This window comes from Convolutriloba macropyga, chromosome 4 (assembly GCF_964194025.1).
Source record: "Convolutriloba macropyga chromosome 4, txConMacr16.3, whole genome shotgun sequence".
Lineage (NCBI taxonomy): Eukaryota > Metazoa > Xenacoelomorpha > Acoela > Convolutidae > Convolutriloba > Convolutriloba macropyga.
In genome coordinates this window covers 33,622,633-33,649,155 of record NC_134471.1, presented here as the reverse complement: position 1 = coordinate 33,649,155, position 26,523 = coordinate 33,622,633, and the positions used below count along the sequence as shown (strand labels likewise).

Here is a 26,523-nt window from a genome sequence, read left to right as displayed (position 1 = left end):
GCCAGTTGGAAGACCAAAAAAAATTTAAAAAAGAAATCAACAAAGAAAAACACTTCTTACGGCAACAATTCATTATCTAAGTAGCAAAATCAAAATGCCATCAGATAAAACCTCCAGCAAAAAAAAATCACTTGTCCTTAACAAGAAAGCAGATATGATTTTTCCTTAATGGGACTAGAAAACAAGTTGACAAAAACAAAAAAAGGGCGAACTTGAAAAATACAGTGAAATTTTCACAAATTTCAAAAGTCAGAAACATCTTTTGCATCAAAATAGCAAAATCGGGACAAACTTGCATAATATTCCTTAAAAAACCAATAGTACCCATCCTTGATGAGACTAAGATATTGGACAAGACTACAAAATAAACGCGCAAATAGAAATACTGTAAAATTTCCTAGCAATTTACAAAAATGCTAAGTATTGAAGGTATTAAAAGCTTAGATACCAACTGAAAATTATGAATAATTATTTCAACTCTTTATTATATTTAATTTTTGCTAGTATGTATAAAACTGAAGATTCATTGGAAACTTTTCTTAAAAGGTAGACATTTAAACGCAAATAAAAAAATGCATCTTAACTATTCACAACTTTCATGAAAAACTCAGTCGTCCATGTCATTAAACATCGGTTGTAACATAAAAATCACAGGTAAGCGAAAATTTTGATCTCAAGAAATTGAATGAGACCTCCCATTGATGATTTTTAAACTCAGGTAGACGAAAAGAACATAAATGGCAAAGTTCACAAAAATTCTGAAATGTTTGAAAAGGAGTAAAAATGAATTAAGTAAAAAACAACATTAGCAAACAGAAATAGTTTAGTATTCAACACCATTAGCTATCATTTTCCAGGATGGAAAAATTTCGATTTTTCATTAAAACAAAGATATTGAAACCAGGCAGTAATTGGAATACTGCTCATGGCCCAAAGCATGCTACTTGTGCCGGCCAAAAATAAAAATTCAAATAAAAATGCAAGAAAATTAACCAAGACATTAAAAATCTATCCAAAAAAAATTTGTATTTGTGAGGTTTTTTCCACACCAAGTGGTTATGTCATTTTTGTGGTAGTATGACAAGACCTAAAAAAGAATCAAAATTATAAAGAAATTTCAAACAAGTCACTTTTTAGGCAGTGAGCATTTGCGATAAATTTTTACACAAAAAGAAGTCAGTGAGAACTGTCAAATGTGTTATGTTGTTTGACTTCAAAAAACAACAAAAACAAGAACGAGAAAAAAATGAAATGAGAATGTGTCAAAAGATAGTGTCGAAGACATTAAAACCATAAGTAATGGGCTGAAAAATTGTTTATGCTCAATTAAAGGTTTTGTGTCAGCAATATTGAACTTAGTTCTTTTCAAAGCTGTGTTAATTCGAAAAAAACCATCATAAGTAGAACCAATGATATGAACAATGATATGAACAATGATATGAGCAAAAAATTTGAAATTATACAAGAACTCGTAGTATCAACGTCATAGAGATAACAATTAAAAGAAAAAACCGCTCTCATTATTGCTGGTGCCGGCAAAAATATAAAGGACATGTTTTGAGAGGAGGGGTTGTTAATTTATTTCTCAGAAATAAGTTTAAAAAGGAAGTAAAGTTTAGAACATCTTATATATTTCTCAAAAAGTTATTAACATAATCATATCAGCCATTAGGTATCAACTCAAAGCATTAGTTAGTTTTTACTTAATTAACGTTAGGAAAAAATTGAGCTTTCTTTCATTGAGATTCAAACACAGTACCAAATAAAGTGCAAAATGTAGGAAAATCTGAAAAACTTAGTTCAATTTCACGAAAATCATTTTTGTTTGTCCAAGCCATAAAACCATAAGCTATTCCCTAAAAACAAAATAGGTGTTCATTGGATCTCGTCTGCACGTAAATGAGGTTTCTCATTAATGGAATTTTGATTTAAAAACTGACAGTCTGTAATTGAATTAAAAAAGCAAAAAAAGTGTGCTAAATTTTTTTAAAAAGCAATTTGGACACTTTTGATAGAAAACAATAAAAAAAACTTTTTTATCGCTGATCGTCTATTAAGAACACGTAATTTTTCCAAGTATTAGCGAAAAAAGTAACTTTTGAATAAACAATTTGATTCCGAAATATAAAAAATCTATACAAAAATGGAGCAAAAATGATGCTATGAGTGAACAAAATTACGTCAAACATCATTTCATCACAAATATTTTGATCCTCCATAACTCCTCGGAAAAAAAGAAGTTGAGAAAATTCCTTTTAATCCATTTACAGCAAATTTTAATCATATTGGACGCACATTGAAAAGTTAGGACCTGTGGAATTAACAACTGCTATTAAATTTTTCTCTGGAACCGATTCAAGCGCTTAAAATGTTGAAATTACATTATTGGCAAAATTACCTTATTAATTCAAACGAAAAATTGTGCAGCCGTTCGTTTTGCCTTTTGAGCTTCCGCGAAACACCAAATAAAAATAAAATCATAAAAATCAATTTAGAGCTTTGCTATGTAATGCAAGAGATCATACATAGCTTGGCTGCAAAAATGACTTTCATTGGCCATAAAGATTACAATTTTGATCGTTTGATTATTTACTGGTAGCACATAAATATTATGAATCTGTTAGTTATTAATCTACTCTTTTAAAATGTAACCCTTTATTCAAGGCGCGCAATCACTAATATAAAGATATGTGTCCTAATAAGATCCTTACGTATCTCTAAATTAGGAGCAATTTTGTTAAGGGAAGTATCATACTTTTCAGTCAACAAGACGAAAATCAAATTTGGGACGCCAACGTATAATTAGGCCGTTTTGCATCTGAAAAATGCTGAAAATTTACGCCGAATGTGGCTGTTACTCGTTTTGCTGAAAACTGTCATCGTAGAATCCGCCGTGTGCGCAAAAGAACATAAGAGCAGACCAAGTGCTTACAAAATAGTACAGAAACCCCAGCAACCCAGTGAGTGACATGTCAAGGCTGCTTTGAAACATGATCAGCCAGTAATCTTTCAACAAGATTTCCTTGTTGAAGAAAACAGTCAAGATGAAATAGAGATTCATTACAATTGTCACCAGGCACAGCGGACCCTAAAACATACTTTGAAATCAGGTTACACACTTTAAAACGTTCATCATAAAGCAGTCGAGTGTTAGATCAACTGAAAAACTCATCTTTGAAGGAGTCTTGCAAGCCAGTGCAAACAGATGCTAAGATACTTGCATGATCTTTCCAGGCCTCATTGCAGACTTCTCCCAGTAACGACTTTTTTAGTAAAATTAGTCACTTTTAAAGGTACCTGTCACCTTTGTGTTTTGAAACATTGTAATATTAGACTATATACTATTCCAGCAGTTCCTGTGCTGGGTTCGATTTCGTGTTTTATTGGCAATAAAGTTTTAAGACCAGAAAAGCGAAAAAGTTGTTTCAGAGAAAACCCTAGACCTTGGTTGCTTCACCCGGTCATGGGAATCTTGCATGTAAGGAAAAATATATAGCTTTGAAAAAATCAAGACTTCTGTTTTTGCAAGGTAATATTTTCTTGGCTTAAAACACTATTCAAATTTAAAACAAGACAAGGAGGCTCGGTAATGTGCGTTCGCACACAAAGTTGCGACCCCGCTCATCCACATTTTTGGCATAATTGTCTATCAAATCACACAAAACTTCAAGTATCTTTCAAAAAAATGGTGTTTGAAAAACAGATTGCCCCCAATGAAAATAACTCAGTGGAGTAAAGAAGCTGCATTAGATTGATGAGATCTGCCATTTTTAAGAAAACGAGTCAAGACAAACAACAAAGTCAAACATAACGTCACAATAGCGTCAGATATAACTGAAAGTAAAAATAATGTGTTTCACTAGAAAAAATATAAGACTAATCCATAATAAGGCTCGGAAAAAACTAGACAAAAAATAACAAAATTAAAAATTTCAATTTATTTTTAAAATCAGTTAATTTCAAAATAATTAAAGCCATAAGAAATCAAGAGGAAAAAACCAACAGATTTATGAAGACCTGTGCCTCAATATGAGGGAATTAAAACCTGCCATTATTCAATTTTTCATGCGCTTATGAAAAGAACAACAAATTGAGACAACAAACACAAGTTAACTGAAACATGCGACAAAACGCTATCGAAGCCGTGAAGCCATCTTTTGCCACTCAATAAATGTTTGATTGCACTTTTCATGAGCAGCATTAATGTTATATGCGACTTCTCCTTATTGAGTCTAGGTAAAAAGTATACAAAAAGAGAAAAAGAAAATTGAGAATAATTTTGTATTTATCAAAAACAATTATCTTCAAAGTCATAGAAACCATTAGCTACCAAATGAAACAGCTAAACAAGTTTTTTTATTTGTCCAAATGAAACCCTTAATACCATTATTTATTCAGAATACGTCTTGCGTCAGAAATAGGCAAAATCAAAATATTTTACTTCTTTTTGCGAAAATTACTGTGTCTAGCTAGTAGAGTCAAAACAATCTCTTCAAAAAAATGATGTTGTCTACTTGCGTCTCCCTGTTATGCCACTAATGTCAAATTGGGCCTGTAAGTAACGCGACTAGACAACAAATATTCCAAAAAAATAAATTTTTAAATAAAATATGTTAACATTTTATTTTTGAAACATTTGTCTCAAAGTCATGAAAGCCATCAGCTATCTACCCAAATCAACATAGAAGCTCATTCATTTTGCTATAAAAAGCCAATAGACCTGTCTTTATCCAGGAAATTTCACACTACTTAAAAGACAAAATCAATAATTTTGAAGATTTTGATATGTTCAAATTTGTTTTATTCTGAAGTCCTATGATGTGATATGCGAGCTGTCAATAACGTGATAGGGTGACAAAACTAGAAAAATTTTAAAAAATGGAAAAACGTCAAAACACCAAAAAAACGCGAAATCTATCAATGTCAAAGCCAAAAATTTATAGTCTACAGCGCAAAGCCACCAAAACCTTCAATTTTAATTTGATAGATAGAAAAACATTTTTCTCTCTGGCACTGTGTCTTTTTTAAATCAAACATCTGAAAAAAGCAAAGCGATTATAAGCTTTCGAGTGAAAAATTTCAATACGTTAATTTGGAAATGCTTATGAAGCCTTTTGTACCTATCACCAGTGAGCTTTGATTTGAATTGGTCTGTTCTTTAATTAACATAAAACAGATCGAAAACTTTTCAATGAAAAGACAGGGAGGTAAGCTATGCACAGTGAGCGACAATGGGACCAATTTCAATGGTACAGAACGAGAAGTTGCAGAGTGCTTTGCGACGTTGAACAGAGATGAATAACATCTGATTCAGCAAGTGAACAAATGGACGTTCAACTCGCTTGCAGTAGCTCCGTTTACAAGATTATGAAAAAGGTTGTTATGAAATTGCAAGAAATCCATGCATGCAAGGTAAGGGAACCGATCAGTCACCAATGACGTATATGTATTGTTAAGCTTACAATGCAATATTGTTTGGATGATCTAAGACAGTGACAAACGAGTGTAGTGCAGAAAGGGTTTAATCATGGAGACTATCAAAAGGTCCGAAAGTTTGGCATGATCAGCAGAAGTTCGAAAGATGATGTCTAGAAAAGACAAGCAGGTGAAGTTTGTATCTGTACCACAAAACAGAAAATAAGTTTTCTTGATGGCAACAGGATTGGTGATGTTGGAACTAAGCTTAACAATTGAACAAACTCACTCCAGGGCAAATTAAACGGTTGAGTTAGAATAGCGCGACAAACAAAATTTAACGCTCCAATCAGTCAAAATCAATATGATTTGCTCATTTTTGTCATTACACTTAGTCAGTAACTATTATTAATTCGTGAAAGTTATACATGAAGTCAAACTAGAACTCAATCTCAAATTTCCTAACCTTCACCAAATCAGTAATGCCACGTATGCAGAAAATACGAAATTAACTTTAGTATTGCATCAGATTCTGTAAGGTTTGCATACTTAAGTCTAACGATGTTCATATCCAATCAAATTTTCCCTGAAAAATTGGCGATAATGAAACCTGTTCAGGTTGTTTCATCATCACTATCTACAGCCAATCAAAGATGCAATTTTGAATCGTAAAACAACGTAATTAGCAGTATAAATAGAGCTTGAAAAACTAACAAAAACCAATCAAATCTCACTAATTATGCTAAGCGCAGTACGGTGAGCACCTTGTTACTGAGTCTTGTTTCCGTAAATCATTGTAGTGATTATACAGCTATGTCACATTGACCGCCTTAAGTATACTCAGGAAATCATTTTGCTTATTTGAATTAATAATGATGATACAAGCGTTTAAGATAAATAAATCAGTTCTCAGTTTTTTAGTTTTTTGTGTGTTGAAATTCGACTGCTTTTCTTTGCTTCCTTTTGTTTTGACACTTCTTCTCTTAACCATTGAAGGTCTGTTTCGGGCAAAGACCCATAATAGTGCATAGATGTTCTCTAATTAATTGGGCATCAATGCTGTATTGATGACATAGCCGGCCCCATTTGCAGGATGGCAAAGAATAGTAAAGTAAGTCCATAAAATTAAAGACAATTCCTGGTTGAAAATGCAAACTTGGTGACCCATTAACAAAGAAACAAGCTTCGAGATAAACGAATAACTGACGTTACGCAAGAAAATCAACTTACGGATTTCAATGAACGTTTTCGCGAAGATAAACGAAGTACGTGAGAATAAGCGGTTAAAAAGCGTAATAAACCGATAAACGCAAAAAAAAATAAAGTAAACATTTCGCAAAACTGCGGGTCCGCAGAAAATTTAATGAGGAGGTCAAAATATAGATGTCCGAATGCTCTGAGGGGAGTAACAGGTTGCTACGGTGTAGCAATTTTTCTACCCGCGCAGAAAAAGCAGAATTTGAGTACAAATTGTCATGGAAAAATTGTTCTTTTCCTAATACCAGAACTTACAAAGAGGCGAACCTTGTAAATTAGTGTTTGAATCAATGATAAAAATTAGTCAGCTAGAACTTTGCTTAATTTAACAACAGGGCGAATTTTTTCCCCAAATGCGGTTTTTAGTTTAACGGATCTGACAATTTGGTCCGAACTAGGATATACTTCAATGATTTTGGCCAGTGGCCAAAGACCTCAAGGCGTGAAATCCTCTAAAACCCAAACTAGATCGCCTACTTGTAAATTCGGACAACCTTTAGTCCATTTCGAACGTTTCTGCTGGTTTGGGATATATTCTCTAAGAAATCTGTTCCAGAAGTTTTCGGCCAAGTGTTGTGAAGTTCTCCAAGACTTTGAGATTGTAATCTTTCTCTCGGAAAAAACACCAGGGGGAAAATTAACAGTGGGTCTGCCCAAAAGAAAATGGTTTGGTGTTAGGGGAAGTGGATCATTAATGCCACTCGAAGTGTATGTGAGGGGACGAGAGTTCATGTTAGATTCTATTTCGCAAGTGAAGGTAGACAACGTTTCATGTGTTAGTGTTCTTGATCCAATGACCTTGTACAAAGAAAATTTGAACACCTGAATTAACCTTTCCCAACTGCCACCAAAATGTGGTGCAAGGGGAGGATTAAACTTCCATTCAATTTCAATATCAAGAATATGGAGTTTTGAGGCAAATTCCTTTGATGCTCTGAGTGCTTCGATACCTTTCTTTAGTTCCGAACAAGAGCTGACAAAAGATTTCCCGTTGTCGGAGAGAATTTTTTTTGGCTTTCCGCGGCGACTAATGAATCTGCGGATGCAATTCATTGTTGAGTCTGTAGACAGGTTTTCTGCTATCTCCAGGTGAACTGCTCGTACCACCAAGCAGGTGAACAGAATTACGTAGCGTGTAGCGTGTCTGCCGCATTGAGATACGGGGAAAGGACCTACGAGTTCGAGTCCTGTCGTCGCAAAGACAAAGTGGTGCTCACTTGGTAACCGCTCGCATGGTAGATCAGACATTTGAGGTTGCTGGATTTCCTGTATCATTCGCCGACAAGGAATGCATTGGCGGACTGTCTGCCTAACGACAGCTCGGCATTTCAAAATCCAATAGTATTGCATAAGGAGGCAGCGCGTTTGTTCAACTCCTGAGTGAGTGTTAGTAAGGTGAAAATTTTTGATGAGCAGCTTCACAATTGGGTTTAGACCATCCAGAATGATTGAGTGTCGGGCAGTCAGTCTCTAAAACCATTGCCTTGGACAACCGACCTTTGGCGCGGAGCTGATCATTATTGTCAACATACGGACAAAGGTCTTTCAAACGACTTGATGCTGAAATTTCCTTTCCCTTACGTAGAGCAGATATTTCGTCTGCAAAATTTTCAATCTGCGATACCTGGATCAAATACCTGTACGCAAAAATATGATGAGAGAGAGCCAAATGTTTGCTTCGCTTCTTGCAAAGGTCGCGGAAAAAGAAGCAGTACGCAGTCACTCTTATCAACCGATTCCAGTTGCTAAAACGTGTAATATCTATTACACACCTTTCAGTTGACGGTTTAGGGGCTTCCATTGGCTGTATTGAGAATACCAGTGGGTTTTGCTTCAAGAGATCTTGACAAGGCCACTCTTTTTCTTCGGAGCGGAGAAATGATGGTCCACTCAACCAACGAGAAGTTGCATTCATCTGTCGAACCTCATAGCCTCTTGAGCCGTCATCAGCGGGATTATCAGAAGAAGCGATGTAGCGCCAATTGAGAGATGAAGAAACGTCGAGAATCTTCGCTAGTCTATTGGCAAAGAAAATTCGATGCCGCATTTCTGGAGTTCTCAACCAATGGAGTACAGTTGTACTATCGGACCAGAAAAAGTAATTTCCGATTTCCAAATCTTGCTGTTCTTTGATAAACTGAGCTAATTGCGCGCCATACACTGCCGCTTGCAACTCCAGATTTGGAATAGTCATCCTCTTGATCGGAGCTACTCTGGCTTTGCCCATCATGAACACTACATCAACTGTTTTATCAACGTACTCAGTTCTTAGATAAGACACTGCTGATAGAGCATACTCTGAAGCGTCTGTGAACGTGTGAAGAGCTGTTGACTGAATTTTCGTGTTTCTACGGAAGAGAGCACGTGGAATGCTGATATTCTGATAACTTGGAAGTTCGTTTTTGAATTGGAGAAAGTCTGGGAACTGCTGAACGTCCTGAGGTGCGTCCCATTGTGGACCTTTATTCCAAATCGCTTGCAATATTTTCCTCACTCTGATTGTTAAAGGGGCTATAACGCCAAGGGGATCAAAAATTGAAGCGACGAACTTCAAAAGTTTCCTCTGTATTGTGAATTGATCATTGGGGAACCTTTTGAAAAGCCTTTTGTCAATTATGTACTCGTCCGTGCTCGCTTTCCACGGTAAACCCAAAACTTTTTGAGGTTGAGGTGATGGTAGATCAGGCTTCAAAAGATTTTCGTTTGCGACGTTTTTCAAGAACTCGTCTGAATTAGAGTTCCACTTTGTGAGGTTGAAACCACCAAGTGAAAGACACTCTTTGGTGCTGTTCATAACGTTTACAGCACTTTCAACGTCTGCTGTCGAGATATATAGGTCATCCATGTAAACATTACGCTCAATGACGTGCAAAACTTGAGGAAATTTGTCCTGATTGTCACGTGCTGAACGACGAAGAGCGTAGGACGCTATGCATGGGGAAGATGTTGCGCCGAAGATATGACGTGTGTATTGATACTCTTCGATTTTGCCATTGTGATTCCAGAGAAACCGAAGAAACGCACGATCAGAGGGAGCAACTTTAATTTGCATAAACATTTTGCTCAATGTCTGCTGAAATTGCCACTTGTTGCTCGCGGAATCTTAATATGACTCCCACATGATTACTCAACAAATCGGGTCCCTTCAAAAGGTTTGAATTCAAGGATTGACCTTGAAAAACACTGGATGCATTGGTGACTCTCCTGATTTTTCAGGGTTTGTTTTCATTTGAAACAGGATGATGAGGAAGATAAGAACATGCTGTTTCTTTGTCTGTAGCTGGATCAACTTTGACAACATAACCATTTTGAAGATCTTTTTGGAGCGTCTCCTCGTACTTACTTTGTAGATCTGGTTTTGTTGAGAGTTTTTTGTTTAATTGCTTTAACTGTTTTTCTGCTAGCCATCTGTGGTTTGGTAAATTGGCGTTTTCCTTCCAAAGAAGGCCTATTTCGTAGTGACCATCGGAAAAGTTTGTAGTCGACTCAAGGATTTGCAGAGCTTTTTCATCATTTTTAGACATAGCCCTTTTTGATGAAGCTATACCGTAGTTCTCAATTTTCATCCACTGTTGTACTTTTGTGAAAAGTTCATTGTCTAGATGATGATGAGAGTTGATTTGTGTTTTGAACACTGGATTCTGTTCGTCTGCTGTGACGCTAGTTTTACCTGCACATGTCCATCCTAGAGGAGTTTCTACAGCCCAGGGCGTGTTTTTTGGGCCTTTAATCACCTTACTGTAATGGATCAGTTCCAAATTGTCGATGCCGATGATTATTGAGACTTTATTTTCATCAACATTAGGGAACGAAATGTGATTGAGATGTTCAAATTTCCTGCAAAGCTTTTTCAGCTCATTAGTGCTAAGAGGGTTCATATTCAAATCGGGTACTGCCAAGACTTCGTTTACAAGGATTGGTGTCTTATTAGACTGATAAGGTTTAATTTTTAAAGACACTAGAGAACAATCTATTTCTTTTGTTGTGTGGTAGCCACTAATAGGCATCTTGCCAAAAGTGTTCATATCAATACCTAGAATCAGAGCTGCGGATTGGAGGAGGAGGCTCTGGCAACTTCCGTTGTCAAGATAAGCATATGTCTCAAACGTTTTCTCCCCGTTAGACAAATGAACTGGTAAGAAAGCAACTTGACCTGCACAATGCAGTTGAACCGATTTAACTGTTGAAGAAGGTCGGATTGCTTGATTTTTTGCAATGAAGCTTTCATGGAGCATTGTGTGGTGCTTTTTGCCGCAGTCTGCAGAGCGACAAACATTTTTTGATGTGCATTGTTGTACATGGTGACTACCAAAACAGTTGAAACATAGTTTCAATTTTTTTACGTGTTCTCGTCTATCGAGTGGAGACAGATCTTGGAAATGAGAACATTTGTATAAATACTGACAGCTACCGTTGTTTGGACAAACGACACTTTTCGCAGAGCTTGGTTGAAAGGTATTTGACGGGTTTGTGCGTTGATCCTGGTGTGATCTGTTGGACGGACGGTTGAATTGGGTTTGCTGATTCGATTGCTTCCAAAGATGGTTAGAAGCCTTTGAAAGAGTGCTTGGAGGTTGAGCTGATGCACAAGAGGTGGGTAAATCTCTGCAAGCCTTTGCATAGATTAGAAGCCACTCCGAAAGCTCTCTCAGAGATGGTTGAAGTAAACTTCTTTCCAAAACGTGCTTATTCCATTCCAAGCGGACTGGTGTTGGAAGCTTGTTTAAGGCTTGATTGACATTTGTAGTGGAATGTATGTCATGGTTGAATCCAAGTTGATGAAATGTGTCCACAAGGGTTAAAAGGAAAGCAGAGAACTGCGTATAACTGTCTGGGATTGACAGGTTAGGGGGTCTAAAATGTGACAGTTTTTCGAGGAAGGCATTGACAATCCTGTTCGGATTACCAAAATGTTCTTCCAGACGTGCTAAAGCGGGTGCGTACAGACTGCCATTGCAGCCATAGCCGTCAACCAGTGCTTTTGCTTCTCCAATCAGGAGCGATTGCAGATGAATCATTTTTTCTGCAGAGGACATTGGAGAACGATCAATTATTGCTTGAAACACACTGAACCACTTTAACCAACTTAATGGATCTCCATCAAACTTTGTTGCCTGTAACTTCGGAACCGATTTCTGAAAACAAGAAGACATTGAGGTAGGAGTCTGAGGCACAATACCAACTGTTGGAAGTGTAAAGGATGGTTGCGAAGTTCTGATTGGCGGATTTAAAGAAGAAGTTTGGGCCGCCTGATGAGAAACATGGAATGAGGGAAATGCGCCGTCGATTTTTGCGGAAGTGGAATTGAAGCCACCAGAGGTAACTTCAGACAAGGCATTGTTGATGGTGCTGGTGCCTGATACGTCAGCAGATGTGGTGGTGAGTTGTTGCGACAAATTTGCCGGCGGCAAAATTGTGTTTGAATCTCCCATTAAGCTACTGGGTGCAGCATTGTTAAGGAAGGATTCACTGTAAGAACTGTATTCAGCGGGTGCTGAGAAAATGTTGGTCGTTAGGGATGCCTCAGTATGAGTTTGATAACTGCTGTTGTCAAAGGTCACCCTCGGGATGTTATTTGTTTGGTTGCTTTGTGTTGCAGACACAAGTTCCTTTTTGTATTTTCGGTATGCGGAAGTAATCTTCCGTATCTTGAATTTGAGTTTGCTCAAATGAGAGCATAGAGTTTCTGCATCAGATGATGGTGCTTTGTCTAAAAGTTCTTGAATTGTAAGTTCGTACTTCTCCTGAAGTTCCTTGATTTCAAGGAGAGTTTCCTCAACTGTTTCTGAGTCCTCGCCGCAGTCGATGCCGGATGTAATAATTTCGATGCACGACTCGATTTCACTTTCGTACATCAACTTTATGTTGGTCAGACGTTTTAAATGGGGATCTTCGGAGACCTGCTCGTGACTTTCGGTGTTGTCGTCTGAGTATTGTGTCTGCGAATTTGAGGAGATCATTGTTTGGTTGTTACTTCCTGTGGATTTTCCAGTTCTAGTAAAAACCATTGAATTTCACCGGTCTAACAAAGACAGCTTCTTTCTTCGAAGCGCTACGAAATTTTTTCAGCAAGTCTGTTAGAACCTGCAAAACCTACCTCGTAAACCTACCTGAATACCTAAAAACCTACTAGATACCTACCTGAAACCTAACCAGAGACCAAATTGAAAACTACCTGAAAAAAAAACTAGCTGAACACCTAAAACCTACCAAATACCTACCTGGACCTAAGGGCAACCTAACTGAAACCTACTCAATAACCTACCGGATACCACTGAAACCTACCGTATACCACCAGAGGAACCTACCTGAAAACCTAACCTGGAATGTCACATTGACCGCCTTAAGTATACTCAGGAAATCATTTTGCTTATTTGAATTAATAATGATGATACAGGCGTTTAAGATAAATAAATCAGTTCTCAGTTTTTTTAGTTTTTTGTGTGTTGAAATTCGACTGCTTTTCTTTGCTTCCTTTTGTTTTGACACTTCTTCTCTTAACCATTGAAGGTCTGTTTCGGGCAAAGATCCATAATAGTGCATAGATGTTCTCTAATTAATTGGGCATCAATGATGTATTGATGACAAGCTAAAATAAATTGACCGATTGAAAAAAACTGTTAGTTTTGATATTCTGAAACTTTCTCTCTATGGAACAAAGTTCCTAAAGGATGAGCTATGTACAAAATTCAAATGAGATTTCATTAAATTTTGTAAATTGTTAGCTTAAGTTCTTTGTCGTTTTTTATCTGCATTATATCTTATCAAAAATTAGAAATAAATCAATCGATATAAAATGCCACAGTTTCCGTTCCATAAAGTTTGAAATATCATCCTTTGTTCTGTGTCTAATTCTTTGTTTTGAATTTACTTGGAAGGATATCGTATAGCAACTGTGCGCAAACATTCTCAGGTTTGAGCTATAGCTAGCTGTAATAAACAGGTAAATTAATATCGCAGGATTATGTAAGAGGCAATTAAAACGTTCAAAATAGTAGATTTTGTATTTTTGGTTTTCGTAGACAATTGTGAAAAAAAACGCTATTTGTTTAGTTCTCATATTGTACAAGAAATATGTTAATTGTGGACAACTACGACAAAAAGCATGAAATTCTTTTTTCTTTCTCGAGGAAAAAATTATCTAGTAAACTCTAAGAAATAATTCCGACATGATCTTGCGAACCGCGATATTAGTAGTTGCGAAACTGTCTTCTGATTCCTCAAATATTATTGCGGGAGAAATTTCTGAAACTGATAACCAATAAAATTTTCTATCGATATATTTCGGACGATGCTCACTATTGAGGCAATTGGATACTGTAACCAAGGGCAACAGTGTCGTTGGGATTGGACAAAAACTTATCAGTATAGATTGCCCCCGCTCATGGGTGACACATTTCTCAAAGCCGACTCGCCTCTTAATTGGTGGGATAAGGATTCATAAAATGGTCTCGAAATTAAAACGTTAAAAACAGTGTCTTTTTCGAGCAAATTCATTCGATAAAAAGTTCTGTTTGCAACGTGATGATGATTAGCCTTAAAACAATTTTGCTCAATTTTGCATAAGAATTTTGCAGGACCCTGGGGAAAAATGCAGGAGGAAGTGTGGTCTCGAATGATCATCGTGCGAGATGTTCATCGTCATTGTTTATAATATATTGCTATTCAATTGTGTGTGTGTGGGGGGGGGGGGGGGGGAGGGGGTGTTGTAGTCTAACCATGAAGCTTTCACTAGCAAGTTTGAACACAAGAAAATCGAATAAATTTTTCGTTGCTCCAATTGATCCATCCAACTCGGTTATTTTAGCAAAGTCTTGTTGTTGTTGAAGCACTGATTCTTGAGACATTGTAGAAAACACTGTTTCAGACACAGGTAGATCGGAAGGGTTGCTGAAAAAATCTTTATGATAACAACGTGAAATTTTTCTTGCAATGAGTTATGTCATTCCAAATGAATTTTAGAAGTTGTTGCGGTTTCAATAATATTATGGAATCTATCAAAAGTTTGCATGTTATTCAATTTGAGTGTAAACTCTAAAAACTGATACAATATTCGAGGTTGATTGTAGTGAAAAAAATATCGGATTTTTTCCATTTGTGCCCCTCCCCCCAGAGCACGTTCCATTACATAGTAAATTATTGCAAATACAATGCAGTGCGGCTGAGGGTGTGCAAAGAAGATTCACCCACTAAGAGGGGGGGAGGTTGGGAGAGAATCAAAAATGATGCTTCAAAAAAACAATCAAAAATTCAATGCTTCAAAGCACAAATCCTACAAAAACACCGGCAGATCTTCTGAAATCTAATAAAATCTGGCAAAAAATGATTTTTTAACAGATAAACGGTGCAATAACGAATTTCAGTGGTTAAAGCCAATGTCTATGGATTTAGCGATACTTTTTAAGTACTGCTAATTTTAAACAATTAATGAAATCAGCGCTGTGAAAACCAATGACTAATTAAAACAGCATATTTTAATTAAGGTTGTGGAGAAAAAGTTAGCAAATCACCGCTAAAAGTTGCGGGTACTTTGCTAAAACAAACAAATTATCTTCCGCTTATATTTTATCCATATATACAAAAACTACACTTCAACTAACAATATAATAATCATTAACTGCATCAACGAGAGCACTTTTTAGATCTACTGATCTGTTTGCGACAGTTTCTTAAGAGGAAGACAAATTCTAAACTTTGTTCTAATTACTGATGCAAATCATTCAATCGGTCTGGAAACACGATTATTGATGATATTCGATACTGATTTCCTCCTGATCACCGGTACTTACATTGCATGGAAGAACAATTGATTATTGTTACGACCCCACTTTAGGGGGGACTATATGCTCAACTGTCAACTGGTTTTTTGCAGTCAATTTTGGGGCGATCAGTATATTGATCGTAAGAATTGTGAGTGGTGTCATTAGAAAGCCCGTCAGTTGTATAATATCAAATAAACAGATTGCATATTGTTTTTTCCAAAGATTTATCGACGTTTAAAGTTTTGTGAACAATCTACTGATTTCCATGATTTTTACTCACGTTTATCCTTTTTTTAATCAAAATAATTTTTAATTGGTATGACAACTGTGCACTTGGTTTAAAATTTGCAGAAAGAGGATGGTTGCTGAATTGTTTGATCTGACTTTAATTGCTAAATTTGGTGTAAGTTTTGAAAAATTAGCGTTTTTTTTCATGAAAACTGCAACCAATTATGCTTCATTAGCGCATTTTCACAAAATTTGGCAGAAACACAGATTTAAAAACCGCTGACACAATCTTTTTTACCCAGATTAGGGATATTCATTTCTTCTTACAGTAAGAAACTTGAGTACTGGTATAAAAACTTTGCCAGGTTTTCGTTAATTTCATGAAATTTTTTTGCTTTTATTAGACATTCCTGTCTTTGTTATTTTCTTTGATCTCTTGTAGCAACATCAAGGAAAATTTTTTTGGAGTTGAAAGGAAACCCATTTGAACAAATTTAGAGAGTTTAAACAAATATAACTTTTCAGTGTATAGCTTACTTTTTATTGTCTTCGACCATTTCTTTTGCAATTTAAAATCGACTTCTCCATTTTGGCTTGTTTTGATGATCTTATTGAAATTGTATGGTATATTCTGACTAATAACAGGCCTTAACACCTTCCTCTGGATGTATATGAGAAATTCTTTTCTTTAACATCTGCAGTTGAAGCTAATGGATTTAATGATTCTGAAATTACTGTCTGTCAAAAGTATTGCTAGAATTTTCAGTTTTGCTTTTTTTGTTGTTGTTTTTATATTATCTTGTAACTTAGTATCGTTTCTGACTGATGCAATTTCGTTCTGGTGGAGCAAGCAGAACTTTCTTCTAGTTTATGTTTTGACCTCATAAGTCTGACACTACAAGTTTTTATTATAAAATGATACTGGTTATTATGGTGGTTCTTTTTGTTGTCTTTTCACGCAGTGTCGTTAAAGAGAACAAGTCATTTTGATTTTCAAATGAAGCCCAAGTGATCATGTATAATCTTTTCACCTAATGGCTTCCTTTTTAACGTCTTCAAAACTGTGTTTTCGTGAACTATTTGTGAATTCTTGAGCCTTGCCTCTGTTATTTGTAGTCTTATGGCTTAGTCTAACATGCGTTTATCTCGGTCTGGACATATCGACCTTCCGCCTGGGACCTCAACCTGGGTACATATGAATATAAATTGTTTTCTAAGTTGTAAGCTGATGGCTCTTATGACCTTTGATGTTATTTGGTTTCAAAAATTCCAGTGGGTTTTAGAACTCTGCCCCCTTTTCTTCTTTTTTCGTCGGTTGGTTACGTAGTCCGATGAACGACAGGCCCCATCTGCTTTGTAGTTAAGTAAAAGTTAATGTGTTTAGTTTAAGTTTTGTCTGATGCTTTTATCTAATGCTGGAACATTAAATCATTTGGAGGTTTGACTTTATATCGAACAAGGCGGCTCGTTAAAGTGCGTTCGCACATGATGTTCAGACCCGAGCTCATCTACATTTTTGACTTAATTGTCAACCAAATGAAGAGATAACAAAAATAGATGTTTGAATTTTAAAAAAATGCTACATTTTAAGTTAATTAAAAACACTAAATTCTGCCTCGATGAAATAGCAATCATAGGTTTCATTCATGTGACATCAATAACTCATCACAATAAGTCGTATGGCAAAGCAAAATACATCAAAACCAGGAAATTTTTGAGAAAACCCATAGTATCAAAGTCAAAAAATTCTACAGCTTTCAACAGAAGGCATTTAATACGCTAAATTATGCCTAGATGATTTGAGGACTAGGATGTTTGTCATTCAAATTTTATCAATAAGACATTACAACTAGTTATTGACTATGAAAACAACAACAAAAACAGGCGAAATCCAAAAGTTCGGTAGAAAATTGAGAGAAGAAAGTGTCGAAGCTATTTAAACCATAAGCTTTTTTCTCTGAAAACTTTTTCAACGATCCATTGAACGTCTTAAATAAGCCAATGGGAGCTATCAATATTAGGATAATGTAATACGATTTCAAAAGGAACCAAAAGAACTAAAAAAATCCAAAAATTATAAAATTATGAAAACTCGTGCACCGAAGTCAAAGAAACCAATAGTTAGACGACAAAACCACTAACTAAATAAATTGTTGCTGATGTAGATAAAAAGCGGTTCTGTCATTACCGAGACTGACTTACAATCCACGAAAGTAAGCTTAAGATTGATTTATGTTCAAAAAAAATAAAAAAATATTTTTAAAGTCTTAACAGCCATTAAACTCAAAAGCTTTCATATGATTTCAATGAATACGCTCAGCTATGCCGAGATGTGAATACAAGGATGTTTATGATGCCTAGGTAATCAATAAGACATCACAATATGTCTTATGACTATGAAAAAAAAACAAGAAATACAGGCAAAAACCAAAATTTCTTTAGAAAAATGGGAGAAGAAAGTGTTGAAGCCATTTAAACCATATTTTTTTTCTCAGAAAAATTTATCTATGATCCTTTGGACGTCTTCACTAAAAGAAGATGTAGCCATCAATATTAGGATGACGTGATAAGGTTTCAAAATGAACCAATAAAACGAAATGTCCAAAAAATTTTTAAAAAAATTTTAAATCTTGTGGCATTGAAGACGTATAACCAAGAGTTATTTGATAAAGCCGCCAATGAGATTAATTTATGTTGCAGTGTTATGAAGGATTTTAATGCTGTTTTTACTGAGACGAACTTATAGTTCACAAAAATAATTTTATGATTTACTAATTTTAAAAAACTTTCGAAAATTTATTTTCAAAGTCTTAACAGCCATTAGCTGCATTAGCTGTCCACTCACAGCACTAGATGGGTTCACTTAATGCTCATAAGCAAATCTATTGCACCTTTAGTCAACAAGTTTATGCCATAGGATTATAAAACTTCAGTAAAACCTCAAACAATAAATCAAAATTTCATTTGAAATTACGAAATTTGAGATACGAGTCCAAAAAAAACATGAGATATCCCTTCGAAACAAATTTTTTGTTCATTGGGCTTCATTTGATCGTCGATGAGATTTGTATTTAACGGAACTTTGATATTAAAAGTGTCTAGTAGTCTCTAGGTGACTTGAAAAAACAAAAAAATTGCAAAATTTTCTAAAAAAAGCTCCCAAATCTAATTCGAATTTTTTTATATATTAAACTTCCCTCTAAGACTAGAACTAGTCTTTATTATCTCCTTTCGTCTATTAAAAACCTAAAATTGATTTACTTTTTGGCGTGAAACCTAATTTTGAATTAAATTTTTCGTAGAAAAAACGTTAATTCGAACGAAAATTACGGTAAAAGTGAACAAAAGTGAACCAAATATCCAGTGTTCACATGAAACTTTAAACCTCGATAACTCCTCAAAAAAACGAAATTCAAAAAATCTTTTTAATTTCGAATTATACGCTGGACGAGCTTTTTAATGATACCACGCAAATTTTTCTACGATGAATATATCGGTCGGCCAAAATTCACGGAACAAAAAAAACCCATTTGAGTATATAGTTCCTCCCCCCCCCATGCTAGTGGCCGGGTATTGGGCTCAACAAAAAAGTTTCTTTCTGCCAGCATTCTTTTTTGGATGAAAAATGTAAATTAAAATCATAACCGTTAGGTTGAATACTGACATGTTAAACAATTATTGCGAATTACAAATCATCGTGTGTTATTTATTACAAATTCCATATAATGATCACAATGAGGCTGTTCGTACGTGCTTCTGGATATAAAAATAAGATTTAAGAGACGCGAGATGTCCATGCAAGGTATTTTTGAAATTGATCGAAAAGGAAGCCTTTTAAAACTCATTCAAAATTACGCTTAGAGCTCAAAGCTCTAACTCGTTGGGGCAAATTATTCCAGTTCTCCATGCTTTTCAGTATCAGAGATTTGCGACTGATTTTTGTGCTTTTCTTTGTCTGCGGCCGTTTTTTTCTTATTTTTCTTAGGTTCTGCTTAATATTTAGCCGTTTGGCAAAAGTTTGAAAGGGAAAGAAACTATCTTCACCCTAAAGGACGTGTTCATTCTACCCGATCTCGAAAAAGTAGCCGTTTTGCTATCGAATTGAAATCAGAAATTTGAATTTGAAGAGTTCACAGTTCAAAACTTATATCAGCTTGGCTAGAAAAAAACGACGATATCGATGGTTTATTATATTCAAAAACCGAAGATTTCTCAACTAGGGATGTGAACGAGTAGCTGAACTTGTGACTGTTTCGTACGGAAAAGGTTAAAGGTTAACTCCTGAAGAGGCAACTAAAATCCCACATTATAAGAGAATTTTTAAAACTTATTTCCAATGTTTGTTCATAGAGTGTTCATCTAAAGATGAGTTGAAATTAAACATTCCACCGTTGTTAAGCAAATAATTTCTCAATTATTCAGTTATACTTCAGAGTGATGCATTGTCCAATTTCGCACCTCTAAAATAAATTAAAACAAGAAATTGCTTCGGTACTGAGTAAAGATTCTGTGAGTAAAGGTTATCGAATTGCTTGCAATTAGAGGAACCGGTCAGCGTGGCAACAAAAACGACGAAACCTCAAAAAATTCAAAATATTCTTGAAACAACTGAAGTTTAAATTGTAAAATATAAACTAAAAAAATTCATTTTTCAACCGATTAGAAAGCTTAGAGACGTGTTATTAATAACACTAAATGACAACACTAAGCGACAAAATTAGGATTTTTTTAAAAATATGCGAGACAAACTCCCAAAAGTCATAAAAACTATCAGCTGTTAACAAAAAAACATTCGCTTAATTATATTTTAATTGAGTTGAAAGCCAGTGGCACCTGTCAATAATGAAACTAAGGGATCAGACCACAAAAGATCAACAAATGCGGGGCTAAAGCAAAAGAGTTCAGGTTAGATAGAAAACTGAATTATCAACTGAAAGGTTATATTAGGATGTCAAATACCCTTCAGAAAACATATTGAACCTTATATCCATGAGACTAAGTAAAACACAACAACAAACAATGGGGACAGTAGTGTATGAAAATTCTCTATTATTTTCTAGATACATATAGTGAGAAAGTTATAAAAACGCGGTTATTTTGACGCACAAAAATTGCTTTCTGAATATTCGTTCAAACAAGACCACCGTTTTAGCACCATGTTGAAAAAACTTTACAATTTAAAACGCTTGCTTCGTGGTGTTTTTCCCTTCTCGGCTCATCGAAGTCAGCACTCCAGTTTTATTTCCCACTGCTAGCAAAATATCAAAAACGTTTGAACAGATTGGCAAAAAACACTGCACCATTATCATCAAATTTTTTAACTTCACCAGTAATAACATTAACAGTCTCGCTTTCACTTTGCGGCAATGAAATTTATGTTAATTGTTTTTACTACCCAGTAATGTCATCATATACAAACTATGAAATAGTCCATTTGCTTAAAAAGATCAACATTGATTTGCTTCCAGCACAATTGTGAGATGCCGCTAGAACATTATGGCTCACACTTGTTACCCAGCTTCCTGATTGTAATAGCTCTGGTATATTGGTTAATTTGGTTATTGTTTTCGCTCTTTCTTTTTAATTAGTATTTTCAATATTTCAATTTTCAATTTTTTAAAGATTTAAAAGATTTTATGAACAAAATTCTCTCTCTGCTGACAAAAATGAATCATAACTGATTAATAAAAGTATAGCCAGAAACATTATTGAAAAGTTGAAAAAGCATAAGGAAAATTTAAAAGAAGCGTTGCCTATATGTGAACCTTTTAATTTCTTCTACATGAAGCATATTTAAAGAGACCCTTTTCATCAAAGGGCTTTGACAAGAAATATAAAAACAGTATACTTTTGAGTTTTGTAAAAAAAATGGCATCAATGAAACACCACAAGAACCTTTAAAAAATATTTTCGACATGTTTGTTGAATCTCATATTTTGAAAAACTCACAACAAGATTTTTTGGTACTGTTACCATTTCCAAGCAAAAAAGTATAAATAAAAATGTCGCAAAAACAGATTCAAGATTATAATTGGTGGTTTAAGACTCGGCAAAAATTAAATACTTCTTTTTCCTATTTCTGTCCTAACACAGCAGCACTCCAGTTTGATTTCCCAAAGCCATCATTGATTTCTCAAATATCAGAAAACGCTTGAACACATTCAGATTGTGAAAAAGACACTGCGCCATATCCATCAAGAAATCAATTGGTTTGTGAAAACAGTAAAACTCTCGCGATAACGTCACGGCTTCCAAAAAAATTCGAATTGTTTTACTGCCCAGTTTTACTACTTCATATACAAACGATGAAAAAGTCCTTTCATTTCAGAAGATCAACTTCGAGTTTAATTGAGCACAATTATACCGTTAGAACATTATGTGCGCACGCTCAAACCCAGCGACCTTGATTGTGTTAGTCGATATGTTGGTCTGGTATGTTGAATAATTTGTTTATTGCTTTCGTTGTTTTCAGTTTGTTAAACCGCTTCTGTTTATTGTTAAAAATTACTGCAAAAATTTCTAAAAATTGAAAAGACTTGTTGAAAATAAATCTCCATCTGCTGATAAAATTGAACCTTATCTTACCAGCAAAAATATATGCAAAAAACTCTTTGAAAATACATTAGGAAAACTTGAAAAGATGCATTGCCTCAATTTCAACTTTTTCATTTCTTCTATATGAGGTATAATTAAAGTCCTTCATTTTCATCAGAGGGTTTTCACAAGAAATATATCAAAAGCAATGTACTTTTAAATTTGGTTTTTAAAATGCTATTTATAGCACGGCCCATAATTTTTCAGAAAATTTTTTCCAAAGGCTCGTTAAATCATTAAGTAATTTAAAAGTACTCATAAATAACTTTCAACGTATACTCCAATCTCGTGTTGACGAAGAGCAATGAGCAATTTTTAGTGTTTTTTTATTTCAAATTTCAGATTTTTTGCGACTGAGGCCTTTTATGGAAACCTCGATCTTTTTGGTTAAATAATGTCGTCTGATCAGTAGATATCTTGTGTTGAGAGAAAACTAGTTGGTACCATTGAGGAGTTTTTAAAATTTGGACGAATCGTCGAAGAATTAAACTAAACAAATATTGAATTTTTCATTCCGAAAAACATTGCGACATAAATTTCTTCGACATCTTTTTTTAGTTTTTGGTCGTTTCACGCTGTGAATGCGTTTATTTGCTGAAACAATGCAGTAAACAGATATTATGTAATGAATATATTACCGTGTTCATAAAAAAACTGCAAGAGTAGATTCAAGATTTTAATGGAAGCCTAAAACTCAGCAGAAATTGAACAAAATCTGCGAAAAATTGTATAAACACGTTTAATTTTTTCTGAAAACGATAGTCACCTTGCTCGTGTTCCATTGATATGCAACCCTGCCCATGGCCTTTTCAGTTAATTAGTCCAACTGAACTAAACGGAACAAAAAATTACTCCGCGACGTTTAATGAAAAGCTTTCAGTAACAAAACATTTTAACTGAACGGGTAAAACAAAAATAAAAACCGAGAAGACTCTTGAGCCACTTGAAGCAGTCAAAGCCGATGCATTCAAAAGAATTCATTGTTTTTTAAATTAGAAATCGAGAAGAAAATTTTTCACAAAGTTCAGTTTCCTCGCACATGTATCCGCTCAGAATATCCTATTGTGAAAAAAATTGTTTTGGTGAATGAGGTTTATCAGTAATTTTTCATTAAGGCAAAAAAAGATTTTTCGAAATAAACATGAAAAATTCTGGAGCTGTTGAATTGAATACAAAAGAAAGGCACAAACATTTTGTTGACCTTATGAGTTATCTTTTTTTAAAAGACGGCCGAAGAGCTTCGAAAAAATTTGACAGAATACTTAGCACCAAAAATCATTGATTGAAAACAGGGAATATTTGATTTTGGCAATAAAAAGATCCTATCATTATTTTGTAAACCCTATTGAAGGCTATTGGTGTTCAAAATTATTAATCCTTGATTTTTGTCTTTTGATTTTATGCTTTGTAATTTGGTAGAGCGACGCAATTTGTCAACTTCTGTTAAGAACTGGGCATGTTTTTACAGTGGTATATCAAGAGATCTTTTAAACTTGTACCCTGAAAAAGCAAAACAAATCTTTTCTCTATTTTGCCCCGGCATTGTAGTTTTTCACAAATAACGTTTTTCAACTACCGCTTGTTCTCGCTGTTCTTTGGCGTACTCATTTTGGCTTTATATTGGACGATGCTTTTTTTTAAACCAGTGTGTTAAAGAGCATGTTTACAATATATCGGAAAATTTGAGGAAAGTTATTTTGCTTTCCTCATAGTGAACTTTTCTCGTGAATATTGTTATCTTTTTCACCTATGATTACTTATAATTATAGAATCGACATTAAGCTGCCGTCTTGAGCTAAAAACTGACGCTTTTTATTTTCAAATCGGGTAATACCGACGCCTGTTTACATTCAAAATTGACAAAACCGGCACGGTTTGGCTCTGCAAACAGTCCGATTGGTGCTGATTTTTCAGCTCGGTTCTTCAGCACAGTTTGAGATCAAAGATTTCTCAGCGCAAAGTTTTCTTCGAATAATCTTGGGTCTGGCTGTTGTCCCAAGATATAACTGTGAATTTTGGTTTGGTGTATCAGTGATTTTACAATTATTTCATACTGAAGAGCCTACCTGTTTCTTTGTTTACAAAATCAAATTTCTGTAGCACGAAAATTGCCTCTTGTGGTTTGAGTTAGATTTTCTAACGGCTGCAGGGGAAATGAAAAACTTGGGAAACACGCTGGGAAATGATGCATATTCTGGTGCCAGTGTATCGTTCTGAAAATGTTTGTTTCTTCTTATCTTCTGTCAACATGAAATATATCGGAAAAAGATTTCAAAAGGCCTTTGTCATTCGTAATGGAGCCAGATTTTGCCAATTAATTGGTCCAAATTTTCCTCTGATTCAGATGAATTTCCTCAACATTACTGAAGTCATTAACAACAAATAGCTTGAGGATTGATTATTGAGAATCATTAGAGGAAGTTGAAGGATAAAATATCAATGCTGAAGTTATTGAAGAACAAATGGTGAAACATTTTGTCCCCTAATTTTCACAAAACGAAGAGCCATAATGTTAAACTTCGGTATCATATCGAAATTGTGCTACATCGATTCTAAGTTTTCGAACTCATATAATTTTAGGATCTTTTTCTTTCTTATTGAAAATACAAAATTGAAAATTCAAAATATAATTATCATTTGAGCTTATTCGTTGTTCTTAAAAGGAAGTCCAGACCAAAAAATTGCTATCGTTCATTCAAATGTAATAAGATCCCAGGTTGAGGTGCGCGAGTTAAGCCAGTTCTTATCAGAATGATTTGAATCGGGCACGGGGGGGGGGGGGGGGGGGGGGGAGATGCGACTATCGACAAAGTCTGGCAAATAGTCTACGGGCTTGAATGTCTGATCAGGGCCGCATACAAACCCTGCGCAGTCTAACCAGGGCCTGTTCCAGACTATATGATCAGCGGCGCGCTCTATATTGATCTATGTAAAACCAAATGTAGCTTCTGATCACTTGATCGTAACCTTTATTGCTCTATAGCAAGAAATGCAAGAAATGCGGTAAATATTTCACCGCATTTCACCGTATTTCTTACAAAAATTCACCGCGAAATTCACCGCATTTCTTACAAAAATTTACCACTTATGATATCCAACGTTTATTAAATCTGATTTAAATTCACAAGAAATATCATAGAAGTGGGTGACAGTTGACGCAGGAGGTCAGAGGTTCGAACCCATGTATGGAAGTTGCTTTTTTAAGGATACCGAGAACTCAGTGAAAATAAATAAATCACCGCGATTCACCGCATTCACCGCTAAAAGATGTAAGAAATACGGGGTGATATTATTTTTTTTTCACGGCATTTCTTACAAAAGTTCACTGCCAACCCTCGACCCGGGATGGGTCCGTCTTCATGGTAGCGGTCGGACAATATTTGCCATGTTGACCATGGGTCGACCGATATCGGTCGGAGTTCACCATGGATTGACACATAAGTGTTATGGTCGAACATGGTTAGACCGAAAAGTGTCAGGGTTGACGCTATAATCAAATCAATGATTCTTCAAAAACAGTAGCTATTAATAATCGGACCAGAAGGTGTTCAAGTGCTGGCCTTGCTTGCCCAGGAAAAAAGTTTTCATTTTTCTGTTTTTCTTCATAGACAGTGTTAAAATTGTATTTCTTGGGGACTTGTTAGGTCATGGGGTGGACATTGAACCCAGCCTTTTGCTACAAACTTGGTTTTAAATATTGTTAATTTTCATTCTTGATGTTTGTGGTAAAATTGTTGCCTTTTTGTACATTTGAGTGCTTAAATTTTTTGTTTAAAGAACGCTAGACCCTAATAAATGTGCAAATTATTTGGTAAGATGGTAAGAGTGGTATTTGTATTTTGTAAGATGGAAAGAATTTGGTTCCACCATGTTTGGGTATAAAAAGACTTTGGGTCGTCCATAATCATGGTATGAAAAGACGCTTTGTCCACAGTAGTGAAGCTAGCTATGAAAAAAAACGTTCATCCTGATTAAACATGCGTTTTTGCACTGAATAGAGTCAGATTTTGCCATTTGTCATTATTATTTTCTACTGTCTGACAGAAATTGAAAGATCTGGCATAAACTGTCATAGTTGTTTTAGGTTAGGACAAGACTGGGCTAAAATTTATTCTGGCTGATGAATTTTGATCAACGAAGCTGTCCTCATGTCCCCTAGTTGGATTTTAAAAAATAGAAATTTTGGCAATCTCCCAAGTATTTCTCTTGCATTGGAATGCTTTTTTAACGATTATCTGCTCTGCAAAAGCTCCTGCATCTGCCTTTC

At 35.2% G+C, this 26,523-nt stretch overlaps 2 protein-coding genes across 3 annotated transcripts in view; one reads left to right on the top strand and one right to left on the bottom strand.

Moving 5' to 3' along the window:
* Nucleotides 1–26,523, top strand: part of LOC142337630 (uncharacterized) — a 448,376-nt gene that overhangs the window by 260,217 nt on the left and 161,636 nt on the right. The gene's annotated exons all lie outside the window — the stretch shown is intronic.
* On the bottom strand, nucleotides 8,060–9,517 carry LOC142338056 (uncharacterized). The gene has a single exon (XM_075387689.1). The coding sequence runs from the start codon at nucleotides 9,515–9,517 to the stop codon at nucleotides 8,060–8,062; it is 1,458 nt and encodes a 485-aa protein (XP_075243804.1).